Consider the following 16,455-nt stretch of genomic DNA (forward strand, 5'->3'; position numbering starts at 1 on the left):
AGTGAACTGCTACATATGTTGGTGTGTAATGTGCAGTTAGACCCTTATTAGTATCCTGAGATGATACAGGAAATAAACCCTGTTCACTGAAGTATAAAAAATACATGAGACTTTCACAAACGTACGTGGTTACAAGCAGAATGTCAAGCTCTGCACAGAACTGATAAGGTTTTAGCTTAAATAAAGCATACTACCCTTAGAGAAGGAGGGTATTAGGAAGATGAGTAGAAAATTAAACTGCCAAATTGCATGCATTTATTGACAATGAAATTTTAATGTATCTCTGACCAAGCAGCACCCTCAGCAAAATAAATTAAAACTTCAGTATGTAATGAATATCTCTAAAGCAAAACATGTTTAGTCTGAGGAAGAAACAGTGTGTGTGTGTGCACACACACACACACATATACATTGTAATGCTTATGTTAACTAAATTTCCCACTTCCATTAAGTGTTTTAATTGAATATTAAGATATTTGTTAAAACATTCCCTTATTATAATGGGATTACTCTATGTAGTTTTACTATGATAACTCAATACAGAGTTTTCATTACAGCATAAATGAAATTACTGTTTCATTAGGATTGCCACTTTAATTCACATGGTATGTATTATGCAAATGTATAAATAACATATTGCAGCAATTTATGCTTATTTTCCCCCAGAATGCCAATTACTTAGCTAACCAAGAGTGGCTAGTTTAAAATATATGTACGTTTTAATATGCAGAGGAGAATAAATCTTCACCCAATATGGCAACATCTATCTGACTATTCAAATAGGTTTTCATTTGTGTACTACCCATCTGGATTTTCTCATCAAAGGAGAGGTGCAGGTGTTGGGGGACACATGTTCAGTGACAGATTATCTGAATCCAAGCATCTGCTTTCCCTTCAAGAAGTGGCCAGTGCTGTAAGAATTGATAGCGCCAATAAACTCTTTGCTCTGGGCAGACCATCAGCCAGTTGTTAAGCACAAGAGTCTCTGGATTGGACTCCATATGCAGCAGAGAATAATATTGTCCAGCTATATACCTTTAAGTTCTGACATCTCAGAACTGGCCCAGATGTAACATGGGTTAAAAGTATCATTAGCCAGCCCTGGTGATCTCTTAGAGAACACTTGGAGGAGGTAAACAATAACTCTTGGAAGAGGGCCGTTTCATCCTAGTGGTGAAACTAGCCTTATCTGTATGATATAAAAAGAGTTTGGGAATGGAGCTTGCCAGGAAGCTTTTGAAGCAGACTCTTTGACACACTCATACAGATGAATAAAGCAACTACATTTGCAATAGTTTCTAAAATAGCACCATTGTATAAGAATTTCCATTGCACTCCTTTTGTCCCACCTAGCTATTTTAAGGGTTTGCAGAAATTGAGAGAATGGTTTTTACAAAGTTTTAGTTAAATCTGGTGCCTTCAAATGTTTTAGATGGCAGATACAGGAAGAGGTCAGATTCTGAATGCACCTGTCCTTAGGGTTAAAACAGTTTGAACACCTTGTATTATATATTGTCCTTTGTACAATTTCAGAAGTTGTTTATACTTAGTGCTTATCAAGGTGACACAAATAATATTAGTATTCATAATGGGATTGTGTCAAAAATAACCTGCCACCCAAGCACTGGTTGTAAACTTGTTTGTAATGGAACTGTAATGCAGAGATACATGCAGTTTGCTGAACTTCCTTTTTATGATTTTGTTGTAAACGTTTATTGATTCTAAAAGGCCAAGACTCCGTAATACTTTAAGGGGCCCATCATTTTCTATGTATTGATAAAAACTGTATCTTTGGTTGCATACAAAGCAATAGGACATTAATTTAAAGCAGGCTTGCACAGATTATTACCGACCAAATTGAATGTATGCCACCCCAATGTATGGCAGCTGGAGAATGTCCCTGGGCCTGAGGTTCCTCACGCCTGTGTGGTACTTCCTGAGCTTATAATTATCAGTCTGCTTCTCTCCATAATATAATGATTCTTCACTGTACACCTATTGGCTGTCCAGAATCCTTGTAAGAGGAAAGGCATTCTCACAATATAGTGTACTATAGCCACTTTAAGAAAACCTCAGTCACTTACAAACCCTCCCTTCCTCCCTTGTTAATCAAGCCGAGGACAAGCATACTTGTTTTGTACCACCTGGAAACAATCTCCCAGGGCCACCCCAGGGCGTGGGGAACCTTTGTCCCTCCAGATGTTGTTGAAGTACAATTCCAATCAACTCCAGGAAGCGTGGCCAGTGGCCATGGATGGCGGAGGTTGTAGTTCATCAATATCTGAAGTGCCAAAGGTTTCCCATACCTGGTTTATGAGTTCTTTAAATCCCAAGTCTATAAGTGCTTGGGCACACTTATCATGTCTTTCTATGTTGCTGAGTTGTGCTGCTCCTTCGCCCCTCTAGTCTGTTATTCCCCTGAGTGCTACCCAGGCAACTGAGATGATGACTGGCATCTGTCTCACAACCCGAGATAATCATCCTTTTTGTTGTCTTCAAAGACGTCCTCAATGTAATCATTCTCCTCTCCTCTCTAACCCAATGCTCCTGCCTTTTTTCCTCATTCCTGCAACAACCCCACTCTCCCACCTTCATCTTGTTCAGGCTAAAGCCGTACTGTGCATTTGTGTCAGCAGCTCACCCCACAATCTCTCCTTCCCCCACCTCTCCCTCGCCATCTCTCTTTCTCCTAGGAAATCCTTGTAATTTCCCAGTTAATTTCTGTTTCAGTATTCTTTTAGTTAAAAACTTTATTTTTTTTAGACCTATGACTTGTTTCTGTTTCTCCCTTGGCAAAGGCTAAACAATCTGAATATTATGCATGCTTGCTTCTTTGTATTTTGGTTGCCATGCTAGTAGGACCAGGCCCCACCAGCCTGACATCAGGCTATCCATGGCTGGAATAGGGCCAGAGTTACATTGGAAAGATTTCCCAATGCATCATTTGAACTACATTTCCTCAAGCATTAATATTCCATAAGGACTTAGTTCCTGAACATGAAGGTTAGCATGCAGATGTGTAGAAACATGTGTCCTGAACAAACTACTAAACCATGGTTTAGCACAACGTGGATGAGCCTTCATGAGCCTGAACAAAGGCTTGCACGTTATTCTTCCGCTCCCCACTCCCCAAACTTATGCATAGAACCAAGGCAATAGGATTTGCATGTTTTTAAGGGTACGGAATGTGCCAGCAGAGCCTGTTCCCAGTGACTCTGCACAATGAATACTCAGGCTGGAACTAGCAAGTACAATCCCTTTTCCTCCCCACACAGACTTAGATTTATGTGGATGTATTGCCTGGTCAGGTCTTTAGCGAATGGTGAAAGACACACAAAGAGGAGGAGGTAATAAAAGTAGTATTTTAGTATATCTTTTTCCTAAGTATTTCCGGTACAATAATTTTTTTCCTGCAATCTCTTTGATTCCTTTAACACACATATACTGTAGTCTGACAAAACTGAAGGCAAGATTACCAATTACATGTGAAGGATACTTGCAGGCAACCTTTTCAAGATTTTGTCTTGAGAGGAATCTGTAATTACCTATCAGAGCTCCCAACTGCTGCCAAGAAGTTTAAGTGAGGTACTCAATGATAGCGCAAGCCACAGGTATTCCCATTTCACATCTGTCTCATTTTTTTCCAGATTATAAACATTGTTTTAGCCCCTTTTAATGATGTATTTGCATTCATTTTACCCTGCTGTGCGTTCATACATTTATCCATCCATTCATTCATTCTCTCTCTGTATCTGCAGGTGCTGTAAAGGAAGTTCATTACTGTACACAAGTCACTCTTTCTCATGCCTCATTGTCATTTACTATTCTACCCAATGGACGTGGGGAAACAATAGGCACTTACAAATCTCTGGAACTGTTCACTGCCGCCACTATATTGGTAATAGACTTCTCACTCCTACCATCCATTTCATAAATAAGGGGGATGGGGTAACACAAAGCATTGGTTCAACTGCAGCTTGCAGCCCATGTTGAAATTGTTGTGTTCACTGTGAGGTGATATCCCCTTGCCCTGGCTTACCGCTGCAAGGTGAAGACCCATTCACAAAAGCAGTGTAAGGTCAGAGGAGGAGATTAATGGAAGATTCCAGTTCCTCTTCATTGATTAGAAAAGTCACAGCACCCCCACCAATGACCTCTTGTGAGGCTAGTTACTTGTGTGGTAAGTCATTTGATGCGTCGACTACAATAGTTTTTAATCCCTGCTCTATCTGGCATTTGCTTCTGTAAGCCTTATATGAGTCATCATAATGGGTAGAACTGTAAATTTCCTCAACAAACCAAGTTTGTTGTTCTTGTCAAGTTGTCCCAATCAAGGACTTTTAAATACGGGGGTGAACAGCTGAACTATAGCTGTGGGAAGCTGAGCATCACACTTGTGATTAGCCTAATTTATGCTGTAGTGATCAGATTAAAATTAAATGGTTTCTTGGTAATTGCAAAAAAAATGAGAACATTATTAACATCTGTGAGTACTCAATAGGTTTACTTTCTTAACATGCCCAGTACACATTGTCACCTTGCCTGACGTGTATCTCCCTTTCCTGATGTGTGTGTGTGTGTGTGTGTGTGTGTGTGTGTGTATACACACACATACACCAAACATTATATATATATATATATTTTCAGCTCTCTCATATATATATATATATATATATATATATATATATATATATATATATATAAATATATCACATATTGGCTCTTATCTGGCTAAAATTGTTTCTGACTATGTCATATCCACACCAGTGGAACATGCCACTTGGCTGACTTAGACTTTGGGCTCACCCAGACTTCCTTTTGTTCTGTATTTCTAGGCACAGGTCCAGGCTTCAAAGTTGCATGTTCAAGCAGGCTTTTGTTTTTGTTTCTTTACCACTGAATTTGAGCAAAATGCAATCAGGTGTTCCATGGATTGATGTTTGCTCAGATTCTGTGGTAAAATACGGGTTTTCCCAGGAAAAACGCTGGAACAAGAAAAATCTGCTTGGACATGGTGCTTTAAAGCATGGACCTGTGCCTGGAAAGCATGTCGCAAAAGGAAGTATGCATGAGCTCTTTATTCTAGGAGTGGGGTAGGAGAGCTGAAAATAATGTCAATATATTTCACATCTGGCAACCAATGCACAACCATTTACCATAAGTAATGTATTTAGTGTTAACTCTGGAAGTGTATAATTGATTCTGACCAAACTAAGCCCTCTAGAGCAAAATACACACCAGGAGGCTTAGTTTGGTTAGAATTGAATACAGTGGTACCTTGGGTTACAGATGCTTCAGGTTACAGATGCTTCAGGTTACAGACTCCACTAACCCAGAAATAGTACCTCTGGTTAAGTACTTTGCTTCAGGATGAGAACAGAAATTGCGTGGCGGCGACAGCAGAAGGCCCCATTAGCTAAAGTGGTACCTCAGGTTAAGAACAGTTTCAGGTTAAGAACGGACCTCCAGACGTAAATTCTTAACCCGAGGTACCACTGTACATACTTTCAGAGTTAACATTACTTTTGGTAAACGAGCCACCATAGCTGCTAGAGGGCCATGAAAATTTGTGTCCCAGACTTTTTAAGACTCTACCAATTTACTATCTGAAACCAAAGGAATGCATGGATTGCCGTATGTGATTTCTCCCCCCGCCCCCAGCTCTATCACCCCACTATAGAGAGTATGCATTTGTTTTTAAAATGAATAAAAAATCAACAGCATGAATCCATTCACTTCATGTTTTTTAAATTCATGAAAAACTAAACAAAATGAGCCAATTTACTTCATTAATTTCATAATTAAAATGAATGGAAATTGAAATTAGGAATGAAACAAAAAAAATATATTTCTTGGATTCATTTCCCCATTTGTTACAGTTGAGATGAAGAAATGTAACACTCTGGAACAGCCTTTATATAGGCCAGAGAAAGGAAGAGCGGGGAGAGGAAGGTAGAGACAGATCATTAATATACATTAGGAATTATTTCAAAATGAGAAATATTTTGTTCCATCTACAATTTGGTAGGCCTGATCCTTTGGAGGGGCAAAATCATGCCATTTGTATGCAAAACACAGACATTTCAGGCAGGATAAGAGGATCTGTGTCTCCCATTGAAAGCAATGGGGAGATCATTGCATGGGTGACTTTTTCCATTGCCTCTAAAATAAGAATCTTTTACCCAATCTGTCATAAATTTGGCAATTCTGACACCTTGGAAGGCCCATCTGCTTAGATGGAAAACACCTTACATACCACAGGTGTTTAGCTGTTTCTCCCATTCAAAGCAACAGAATGTGTGCCTTTTAAATGGCCTGTTTAACAGCCTGCAATCCTCATCTGAGGCCCTTCCTTGTCTTCCTCCCCCATGTGAAGTCCGAAGGGTGGTTACACGAGAATGGGCCTTTTCTGTGGTGGCTCCCTGTTTGTGGAATGCTCTCCTCAGGGAGACTCTCCTAACACCATCATTACATATTTTTAGGAGCCAGGCAAAAACTTTCCTATATGCCCATTAACTGTCTGTGTTTTTTCAGAAATGGGTGGGCTGTTTTCAATGTATTTCTTTTGCCATTTTGTTTTAATGTATCTGTGTGGTAATGGCTGTCAGACTTATAAGCCATGTTGACTTTGTCCTGGGCAAGATAATGTGACTGTCAAACAGAATAAGAATAAGAATCTGCTATCAGTTTGGCTTTTATTTCCAGTATCCTGTTGATGACATAGTTACTTTGAAAATGTGTAGAAGATTAGAACCCGTTTCAGCCTTCTCAATCCACAGCCATCTCAATCCCCTTCAAAAATGTGTTGACCCATTCATAACTTGCTCCCCCAGGCGACATGCTGCATTCATCTGAATCTGCAATCACTTAAAAAATTTTTTTTATTATTTCTCTATCCCACTTTTCCTCCAAAGACCTCAAGGTAGCCCCCCTTCTACTTTATCTTCACAGCAACCGTAAGATGGAGGTTAGGCTGAGAGACTGAGCTTCCTGGTTGAGTGGGAACTAGAACCCAGGTCCTAGTCTGACACTCTAACCACTACAGCACACTGGTTCTGGTAAGAACCTACATTAGTATGATGTTTGTACCTAATTTATTATTGTTACCGCTTGGATTTACAGTGAGTCCGCATATAGACTCAAGGCTGCCTCACTGGACACACAAGCTCTTGTGGTTAAAGGCAGTAAGTTGATTTAGCAATTACAGTACATGCTTTTGAATCCATCTTGTATCAACTTCATAAATCTGATTAAAACAAAGCTATTATGGTGTCAGTCCTCTATCCAGTGAAAGAAAAATTAGGATACCGATCTCACAGGAATAGATTACTCAATACTTCAAATGTATGATTTGTTTTATAGTGCAATGCAATATTACCACTGGGTAATATTGTATGCCAGATTCTTCTATACTGCAGTGAACCAGCTGTGCAATGCTACTCTTTTGGAGAACTGACGCCTAATAAAGGAGACTTAATTGAGGAGTGCAGAGAAGAAGGGGGCAGTATTAAATTTTCTTCTAAAACTTTCCCAACACAAGCATGCTGACGACTCAGTAATCGTGTGAAGTTTTTCTATTTTTCATCTGCTTTCATAACGATTAAGTATTTCCCCCCTCTTGCTTCTTTGTTAATTGCAATTGCAATTGGCTCTATTAGTTTAAGTGATGCACACATATGAGTAGCAAAATTTGCATGTGTGTCTTAATCTCTTGTACAGGTTGCTTGGAACTTAAGGAAGATACCATTGAAAACCTCCTGGCAGCTGCGTGTCTCCTTCAGCTCCCTCAAGTAGTTGAAGTGTGCTGTCATTTTCTCATGAAGCTTTTACATCCATCTAACTGTTTGGGAATCCGGGCATTTGCAGATGCTCAAGGATGCACAGAGCTGATGAAAGTGGCTCACAGCTATACCATGGTAAGGCAGTTCAACATACCTTATCAGAGGAGAGCAGAGGCAAAGGGTACATAGATTTCGCTAGCATTCAGATCTTTTCTTGTGTTTTTGTTTTGTTTCTTCATACCTTCTTATGCAGTATGCTTTATAGAAAATATTATAGATTGCAAAACTATAGCATTAAGAACTGGACAGTTTGATTTATCCACTATCTGCTCATTCAAATGATTATATATAACAGACTTATTTCCTTGATTGAAATTTCATGTTCTTTATTTATTGTTTAACTCCTTGGTTAGATAAACCTGTGTGTTCTGGTTTGGTGATTTCAAAGTAGGCTTATCTCATCCCAATTTAATATATCTGTTCTTTCAGCCAAGTTAATAGAAAAAGTGTAATAATAACCCTTTGTGGGTGGCTGCATGGGTACAGACAGAAACCGGCACCATTGTATATTGCCATCCTGGTTAGATCCCATTGCATCTTTATCTTATAATAAGAATTTTCCATTATTGTCTCAATGGATTCTGGCTACTAGAAATTCTGAAACAGGAAGGACAGGAGGGAAATTCTTTCCAAAGGACCCCAAGAGTACTGTGGAGAAATGCTATATATGTGTGGGTTTGGTTACGTTTCTGTTTAAAAGGAAGATACGTTATGGAACCTCTCATAGCCATGAGGCCCTGTTTTGTTACAACATGACAAGCCTTTTAACAGTGGTTGCTAGGTGACATTTTTGGCTGGAGAGAGAGATTGAAGGTTTACTAGACAGGGCTCAAATCAAGCAAATTGCAGTTAGTTGAACAATTAAAACTCCATTGGGAGTTAACTATAGGAGAAAGACGGTTGGAATTTGGACTGTTGAGGAGTTGCTTCAGGAGAAGAGGTGTGGAAGTAATTAGTGGGTGGTGCATTTGGATAATTGACTTGAGGGGAATGCCATTTAGAGGCAAGAGTCAGCAGCAGTAGCCCTTGAGTACATACACATAAGGTGCAAAACTCATCTGGCACCGTAAGTCTCCAATATGTGTAGTATCAGTATATTTGTGTGTGTGTGTGTGTGTGTGTGTGTGTGTGTGTGTGTGTATGAATCTATTGATTGATCGGCCTATCTATCTGGAACCCATATTAACTTTATCCTGTGTCTGGTGGTGAAGTTCATCTCATGTTCAAGCCTAACCACGTGACTAAGAGGTTGTGTGAAGCTTTCTGGGAGAATGGGTGGTGGTGAAGGTATTTAAAATACACAGACACCAGTACTTGTGTATAGATAAATGAGTCTGAGGCACCAGGATTCCTGACGTTGCGGTGGTAGTGGTGAAAGCTCTCCACAAGACCTGATATACATATCAGTATAGCCATGGGACGCGGGTGGCGCTGTGGTCTAAACCACTGAGCCTCTTGGACTTGCCGATCAGAAGGTCGGTGGTTTGAATCCCTGTGACGGGGTGAGCTCCCATTGTTCAGGCCCAGCTCCAGCCAACCTAGCAGCTCAAAAGCACATCAAAGTGCAAATAGATAAATAGGTACCACTCCAGCAGGAAGGTAAACACTGTTTCCGTGCGCTGCTCTGGTTCGCCAGAAGCAGCTTAGTCATGCTGGCCACATGACCCGGAAGCTGTCTGCAAACAAACGCCAGCTATCTCGGCCAGTAAAGCGAGATGAGCGCTGCAACCCCAGAGTTGGCTGCGACTGGACTTAACTGTCAGGGTTCCTTTACCTTTATAGCCACATAGTTTTACACACTCACACCCACAAAGTTTCAGTTTGCATTTACTTCAGTAAAAGGGGGGAAAGGTAGCTTGATTGCTCCTGTTATCAAATGCTCTTTCAAGGATCATAGGAAACTGCCTGTGGTCAGACTATTGATTCATCTAGCTCAGTATTGTCTGTACTGAGCTATGAATGGCCCCTAGGAAGGGGCACCACATGCACCTTGACCCCCAGCAGCTGCACAGTGCAGGGGCAGCAGCCGAAGTGCTGGATTGTCTCTGCTGCTGTGCTTGCACTGCACCAGCCTCCCTGCCGCATCCTCCCCTCCCTTCTGATAAGCACACTGACATGATTGATGGGAGGTCAGGTGTGCAGCGGGTCCCTACTGGATGGCTGCCCTTGTAATTGACAGTAGACATTTCCCAGAAGCTGGGAAGTCTTTCTCAGTCCTACATAACCCTAACCTGGGATCTTTTCAATCTAAAACATGTGCTGTTCTACTGACTTACAGTCCTTCCCCTAAATTTGATTTGGATCAGTTAAAATTATTTTAGATACAGAGAAGCTTTCGTTATTTTCATTGCATTTTAACAATTTATGCTGTGCCATTATAAAAATGTCCGCATGGGATTATTTCCACAGTGTTTGAGTGTGCACAAAAGAATCTTTGGGTTCTAGTTGTGACATGAAATTAAGTGTCTCATAATAATTATAATAAAGGGGTTTCAGGACTGGGCGTAAGGCACATATCTATATCTAGCCATAATTGCATAATTGCATAGTATTGAAGTATCACTACTTATAACCCAAAACTTAAAGCAAATGTAACAATGCAACAATTTAAATTAAATTAAAATTAAAATATAGAACTATGCTGCACCCAACTTGTTCCTTGTGACTTGATACTATTAGTAATATTTGGTTAGACTTTATTGTCTGCAGAGAGAGCTGTTCCTTCTGGTCTAGATTGAAATTATTACTGTAGTAATAAACAGAGCCTTAAATGCAGCTGCTGTGATTGCCTAGCCAGATATCCATTAGAACAAGCATGGCTCTTGGTCAGATGCTTAGATTGGCTGGCAGCTCTTCAGAGATGGAGGGACTCATCATGGAATGTCAGTCAAGAGGCAAGGAAGGCAGAGGTGCAGACATTACTCTCTGCTGGCTCCTTGTCTTCAGGGACACAGGCTACTCGCAAAGGGGGACCTGTAGCTTCACAACCTCTGGCAGTGGATTCATTTCTCATAACACTTGGTTTCCAGACCATTGATCAAATTTGTCACCCTCCTCTGCTCATGTCCCAGATTGTTAATATCCTTCTTAAATCGTGGTTCCCAGAACTGGACAGAGTACTCCAGGTGTGGTCTGACAAAGGCAGAATAGAGCAGGACTATTGATTTGGACACTAGACTTAGACCTTGATTTGGACACTAGACTTCTGTTAATACAACGTAGAATAGCATTAGGGGTTTTGTTTTGTTTTTGCTGCTGCCTCACATTGTTGACTCATATGCCAATACCTCATCTGGCTGTGCTGATGTAAGTAGAAGATGAATTTATATGTTAATCCTGTTGCTGTGAATTGGCTGCACATGCTAAAGATCTTCAGCAGCAACCATGAGAAAGAATGTTTAAATGGGAATTTTACCAGTGTAGTGTTGGTTTGATTTTGCGTTTCTGCTCCATTTCCTACAGAAGTCAAAATTTCACTGATATCCTTCAGGAATTAACAGTCTTCACGGAATATGTATAATTCAAATAAGCACTTTAATCCTACAGCTACACATTTTTATTCCTGGATTGCAAAGTGGTTTGTAGCACCTCTGCTTCTTGCACCATTACAAATGTTGGTATTCATTCAGCTGCTATAGTTACATGATTTTTAGAGGTTACAATTACCTGTAGAATATGAGGCACTTCCACATTATTTAAATAAATAAATAAACAAATAAATAATAATACAGTGGTACCTCACAAGACGAATGCCTCGCAAGACAAAAAACTCGCGAGACGAAAGGGTTTTTTGTTTTTTGAGCTGCTTCGCAAGACGATTTTCCCTATGGGCTTGCTTCGCAAGACGGAAACATCTTGCAAGTTTGTTTCCTTTTTCTTAACACCGTTAATACAGTTGCGACTTGACTTCGAGGAGCAACTCATAGAATGCGGTGTGGTAGCCTTTTTTGAGGTTTTTAAAGACTTTGGTGATTTTTGAAGCTTTTCCAAAACTTTCCCGACACTGTGCTTCGCAAGACGAAAAAAATCACAAGACGACAAAACTCGCGGAACGAATTAATTTCGTCTTGCGAGGCACCACTGTAATTGATAATATTTTTATGTGATTATCTTATAATTTAATGTATGCATAGCCATGAATAATAATAATAGTATTAATAATAATAATATATTGTCTATCTTAATATTATATTATGACAAAGCTATAGTATTAAACATAGTGGGGACTGGAAAATAAGCTCTTGGGGCTGTTTAAAGGAAAAGCCTGGTGGTAATTGTGATGATACAATTACAACAAGCATTTTTAGACAAAGACTAGGAAGGACGTCTTGTAGAGATAAGGATGCCTTTTTCTACAAAGGTGGAATGATGCCAGATGGCTGAAAGGGCAATAAAAGAAAAGTAAATACACAAAACGATCTTCATAAGCATTTTTTTCTGCTTAATTAGTATAGGCAAAGTGGGGAACAGTTTTGACAGTTTCATGAAGTCATGCATTCCAATTTCATAAGCTGATAGGGTCCATGCCACATAATACCAGAGCAAGATAAATAAATATGTTACAGTGAACAGGACACTTACGGACAAGCTGGAGTTAAGCATCAGGGCAGAGAAATGAACCTATGAAATCTGGTGTTTAGTACACACAGTTGGCACTAAATAATTCAATAGTAGTGGAACCAAATAAATAAAGGAAGTATCTACAATAAAAGGCAGCACAGACTGTGAAAGCAAACTAATGGAATAAAATGTGCAGTTTTGAACATATATAATGAAGTAGAGTCCACAAAAATCCAGGCAAGAATTTTATTTATAAACAGCTCTGAGAGACTTGAAAAGATACGAAAGGGGAGCTCTTTCCCTCGAAGCCCTTTGTGATTTTGTGCTATGAATACACATGTGTTAGTCATTTGTTGTGCTGAGTCCACTTGTGTCCCCTGGAGAATATACTTTTCTGGTAGAAATAACATGTTTCTGAGCACTGAAATGCCAATATATTGTACCTAGTGAAATTCCATATAGCTTTCAGGATTATGCAGTTACAATTGCCAGGAGGAAGGGGCTACATGAATTTTGTAGACATTTATTTTATGATGTGAAGCAATTAGCAATGTGAAGCAAATATTTTGTCCTTTGTCAATTGATTGAAAATAAAAACCCTTCAGTGTCATTGTTCTCCTATACTAGTGATTCCCAAACTGTACACCGGGGCTGACTTGTATGCTGAGAGAGGGGATACAGTGTACCTTGATAAATCGAGTCATTGTGATGGATGTTTCCACAATTCCAGCCACCTGCACATATTGACAAACTGAAAGGACATTAGAGCTGCACTGTTGGCCCTGCTCCAAATGTTACCCAGTTTCCTTGACCTCACTCCTGACATTTGCATACTGAGTGTGGGCATCTGCAATGGGCAGTACCATTTTTCTAGAAAAAAGAGGTACCAGAACTCACCTTGTTCTCTTATAATGACAATGGCGCACAACCTCAGAGGTGCTGGAACTGAGTTCCGGCGAGTTGCAGCGGAAAAGAAGCCATGGCAACAGGGGAGAATACATGTGTAGACGTCAATGGAGCTGGAATCTCATGTGACCAGGTTTGGAGCTCTTAATGAAGGCCTGTGAACATGGGCTTCCCCGCTGCAGCCATTCATGTTCAATGCATGGATGTCAGGGGAGAAGTATGTGGCATCTGGGGTGAGGCCAGCAGCATGGAAAGCCCTTCAGATGATTAGTGTGGAAGGCTTCTGTGTCCGTCAGAATGAGGAGACTCCAAACAGCACTGATCCTACCCCACAAACTGCCTGTGGGAGTGTAATTCTCCCAAGGAAGGGACTAAGGCAGGGGTCAGCAACCCGCAGCTCCGGAGCCACATGTGGCTCTTTTACACCTTTGCCGCGGCTCTGGGGCGGATACTAGCGAGGGGAGGAGGCGCATTATGCACCCCGACACTCCCCACTGTGGTGGGCGCTTTACTGGCTGTGACCTCGCATGGGGGTGGTGCGTGCATTAGTCACGCACCGTCCCGACGTCACCTTCCCGCCCGCTGTCAGATCGGAGGGCAGCGGCGCGCATGCAATGGTTTTGCGGCTCCCAGGTTTTTTTTCTTCGGAAGCGGGTCCAAGTGGCTCTTTTTGTCTTAAAGGTTGCAGACCCCTGGACTAAGGAAACACCAGGGTTCCCTGATGCAGCCTTCATTACAGCTGACAGGTACAAGGTAATCTCAGAAGTGTTAATCATGGTCCCTTCCATGTGTGGAAAATTGCAGTCAAATACTGTATAAATAGCAAGTTTGGGGATAGTTAATGTATTCTAGGTTTGGTTAGGTCATGCCCCCTTACCTCCCGTGAAGAAAATAGTGAAGCTTCCTTTGTTCATTCTGTTCCACCATGTGAAGCTGACCCATGCATCACGTCTGGGCATGATTGTTTCAAGCCCATACTGCATACTCAGAAATATTTTTCTGTATTTTGTAACCCAAGAATTTCCTACCTGTGTTTTTCTTGCTGCTGTACTGTATAACACATGAATGTGGCCTTTAGAGTGTGTAAGTAAAGCATTCAAACCTACTAATGGTGTGATCTGCAAGAGGGGTAGAGAGGGCACTGTAAGTGGACTAAATGGGATATTAAAAAGTTTAGCAGCCTATTGTTCCCATGCTTCACTGTGCTGAATGATTCTGTGTTGTCAAATTTTGCTGGGGGCTCTCTCTTACTGGAAAGTGTGGTTACATCCAAACTTTGAATCTAGGGGTCCAGCCCTCACTCAGATTTTAAAAATGGCTATGGGTAGAAAGACTATCTGATCTCCCCCTGCTTAGCCATCTTGTCAACTTTTGAAAAAGCTGAGTTTCACTGCTTTGCACTACTGCTTCCTGTACAGAGTATATATTTTTTTTAAGGATAAGATAGGTTTTTTCCTTCCCCACCATCCCCAGGCAGACAAGGTTTCACCCCAACAGTGATAAAAATAATGGATATTCCACTATTGTTGCTGGAGAAGTATTCTGCAAAGAATAAAATGTAGTTGGGACATGTTTTGTTTAATTGCATTAAAAAGTCCTAATAAATGCATCGATAAATACAAATACACAAGTATTTTTTTTTTTCATTTGAAATTGCTGAAGAGAAGAGTATTGCAGAAAAGAAAGTACCCAGAATGTGGAGCCCAGCATGGAACCCACAGCAGAGTAGCTCGTGAGTGATCTGAAGAGTGCTGAGAAAGTCTAAAAAGAAGCAGAGTGCTGTGATTGAAAGGAAACCAGCAGCTTATTCTATGTTGTGTCCTTATGAAGAGCAGTTCATAGATTTTTTTTAAGTTAGACCATACCTGAGTTCAACAGCAATTTTACCATTTTAATGTAGCAGTGTCAGTGTTACTCAGACATGCCTGGAACTTGTCGCAGATTGCTCATTATATATTGGATTTTGCACCAATTAAAGGGTCGGTATAGAATTTGAAATGCAATCCATTGCAAAGGATATCATCAAAGCAAAGGGGAAGAAGACTAAGGCTGCACTTTTATCTGTACTTATTCTGAGAGTGAGTCCCATTGAACTCAATGGTCTGAATAGATATGTATTGGATTGCATTGCTAGTGAATAACATAAACTTAAGAAGAGAGGGGGAGACACCAAAGACTAAAATAATGTAGAAATTGTTAAAGCCACATGAAAGGCTGAGAATTTAGTCAGAGAAAAAGGTTTAAGATGATTACTGATAAATCACATACCTTCTGAGAATACAGTGGTACCTCGGGTTACAGACGCTTCAGGTTACATACGCTTCAGGTTACAGACTCCGCTAACCCAGAAATAGTACCTCGGGTTAAGAACTTTGCTTCAGGATGAGAACAGAAATCATGCTCCGGCGGTGCGGCAGCAGCAGGAGGCCCCATAAGCTAAAGTGGTGCTTCAGGTTAAGAACAGTTTCAGGTTAAGTACGGACCTCCAGAACGAATTAAGTACTTAACCCGAGGTACCACTGTATGTAAAGGGAAAATAAGCACCCTAAAGAGGAGAATAATCTAGCCAAAGATAAATAAAAAAAAAAATATTTCAGTGGAATAGATAGGTGTGCATTTGTAGCTACCATTCTATGCACATTTACAGTGGAAGGTACTCCTATGTAAACATGCATTACTCTGTAAGTTTTCTCCACTGGAACTTGAAAGTGTCCAGCTTTATCATACCTGTGGTTATTATTTATCCAACTGATAACAAATTGACTGCAAAAAGTGATCACTATTCTGCATACAGAACTTCAGAAAATGCATTAGTCACATGAAAGAACAGAAAACCTGAGTCCAATATTTTGTTTCACTTTCCCCTTTCCTGAACCTGAGCTTTATAGGGCATGTTTCCTTTGGAGGAAAAATATGGGAGATTTATAGAGTTTTTATACTAAAGTTTAACAACCGAGTAGGAGAAAAACAACAACATACAACTGCAAGCATGAAGGCAAAACTAGTAAAAAAAAACCCAGCAATGTGCAGCATCTCAAAAATCCAAACCCAAAACTGCATCTTTTCTTTGGTCTTTATGCATGTTCTACGAGCTTATACAAACTAATTTTTGCTACTTAAATTCTTGCAGGTGGACAATTCTCAAACT

At 40.3% G+C, this 16,455-nt stretch overlaps 1 protein-coding gene across 5 annotated transcripts in view; it reads left to right on the forward strand.

Annotated features, from left to right (window-relative positions):
* KLHL1 (kelch like family member 1) overlaps positions 1–16,455 on the forward strand; it is a 127,678-nt gene that overhangs the window by 33,492 nt on the left and 77,731 nt on the right. For all 5 annotated transcript variants that reach the window (XM_028728397.2, XM_028728394.2, XM_028728392.2 and 2 more), the window contains exon 4: positions 7,720–7,916. In XM_028728397.2, coding sequence (XP_028584230.2) covers positions 7,720–7,916 — 197 coding nt within the window. The remainder of the gene's footprint in view (positions 1–7,719; positions 7,917–16,455) is intronic.

Source organism: Podarcis muralis, chromosome 4 (assembly GCF_964188315.1).
Source record: "Podarcis muralis chromosome 4, rPodMur119.hap1.1, whole genome shotgun sequence".
NCBI classification, from domain to species: domain Eukaryota; kingdom Metazoa; phylum Chordata; class Lepidosauria; order Squamata; family Lacertidae; genus Podarcis; species Podarcis muralis.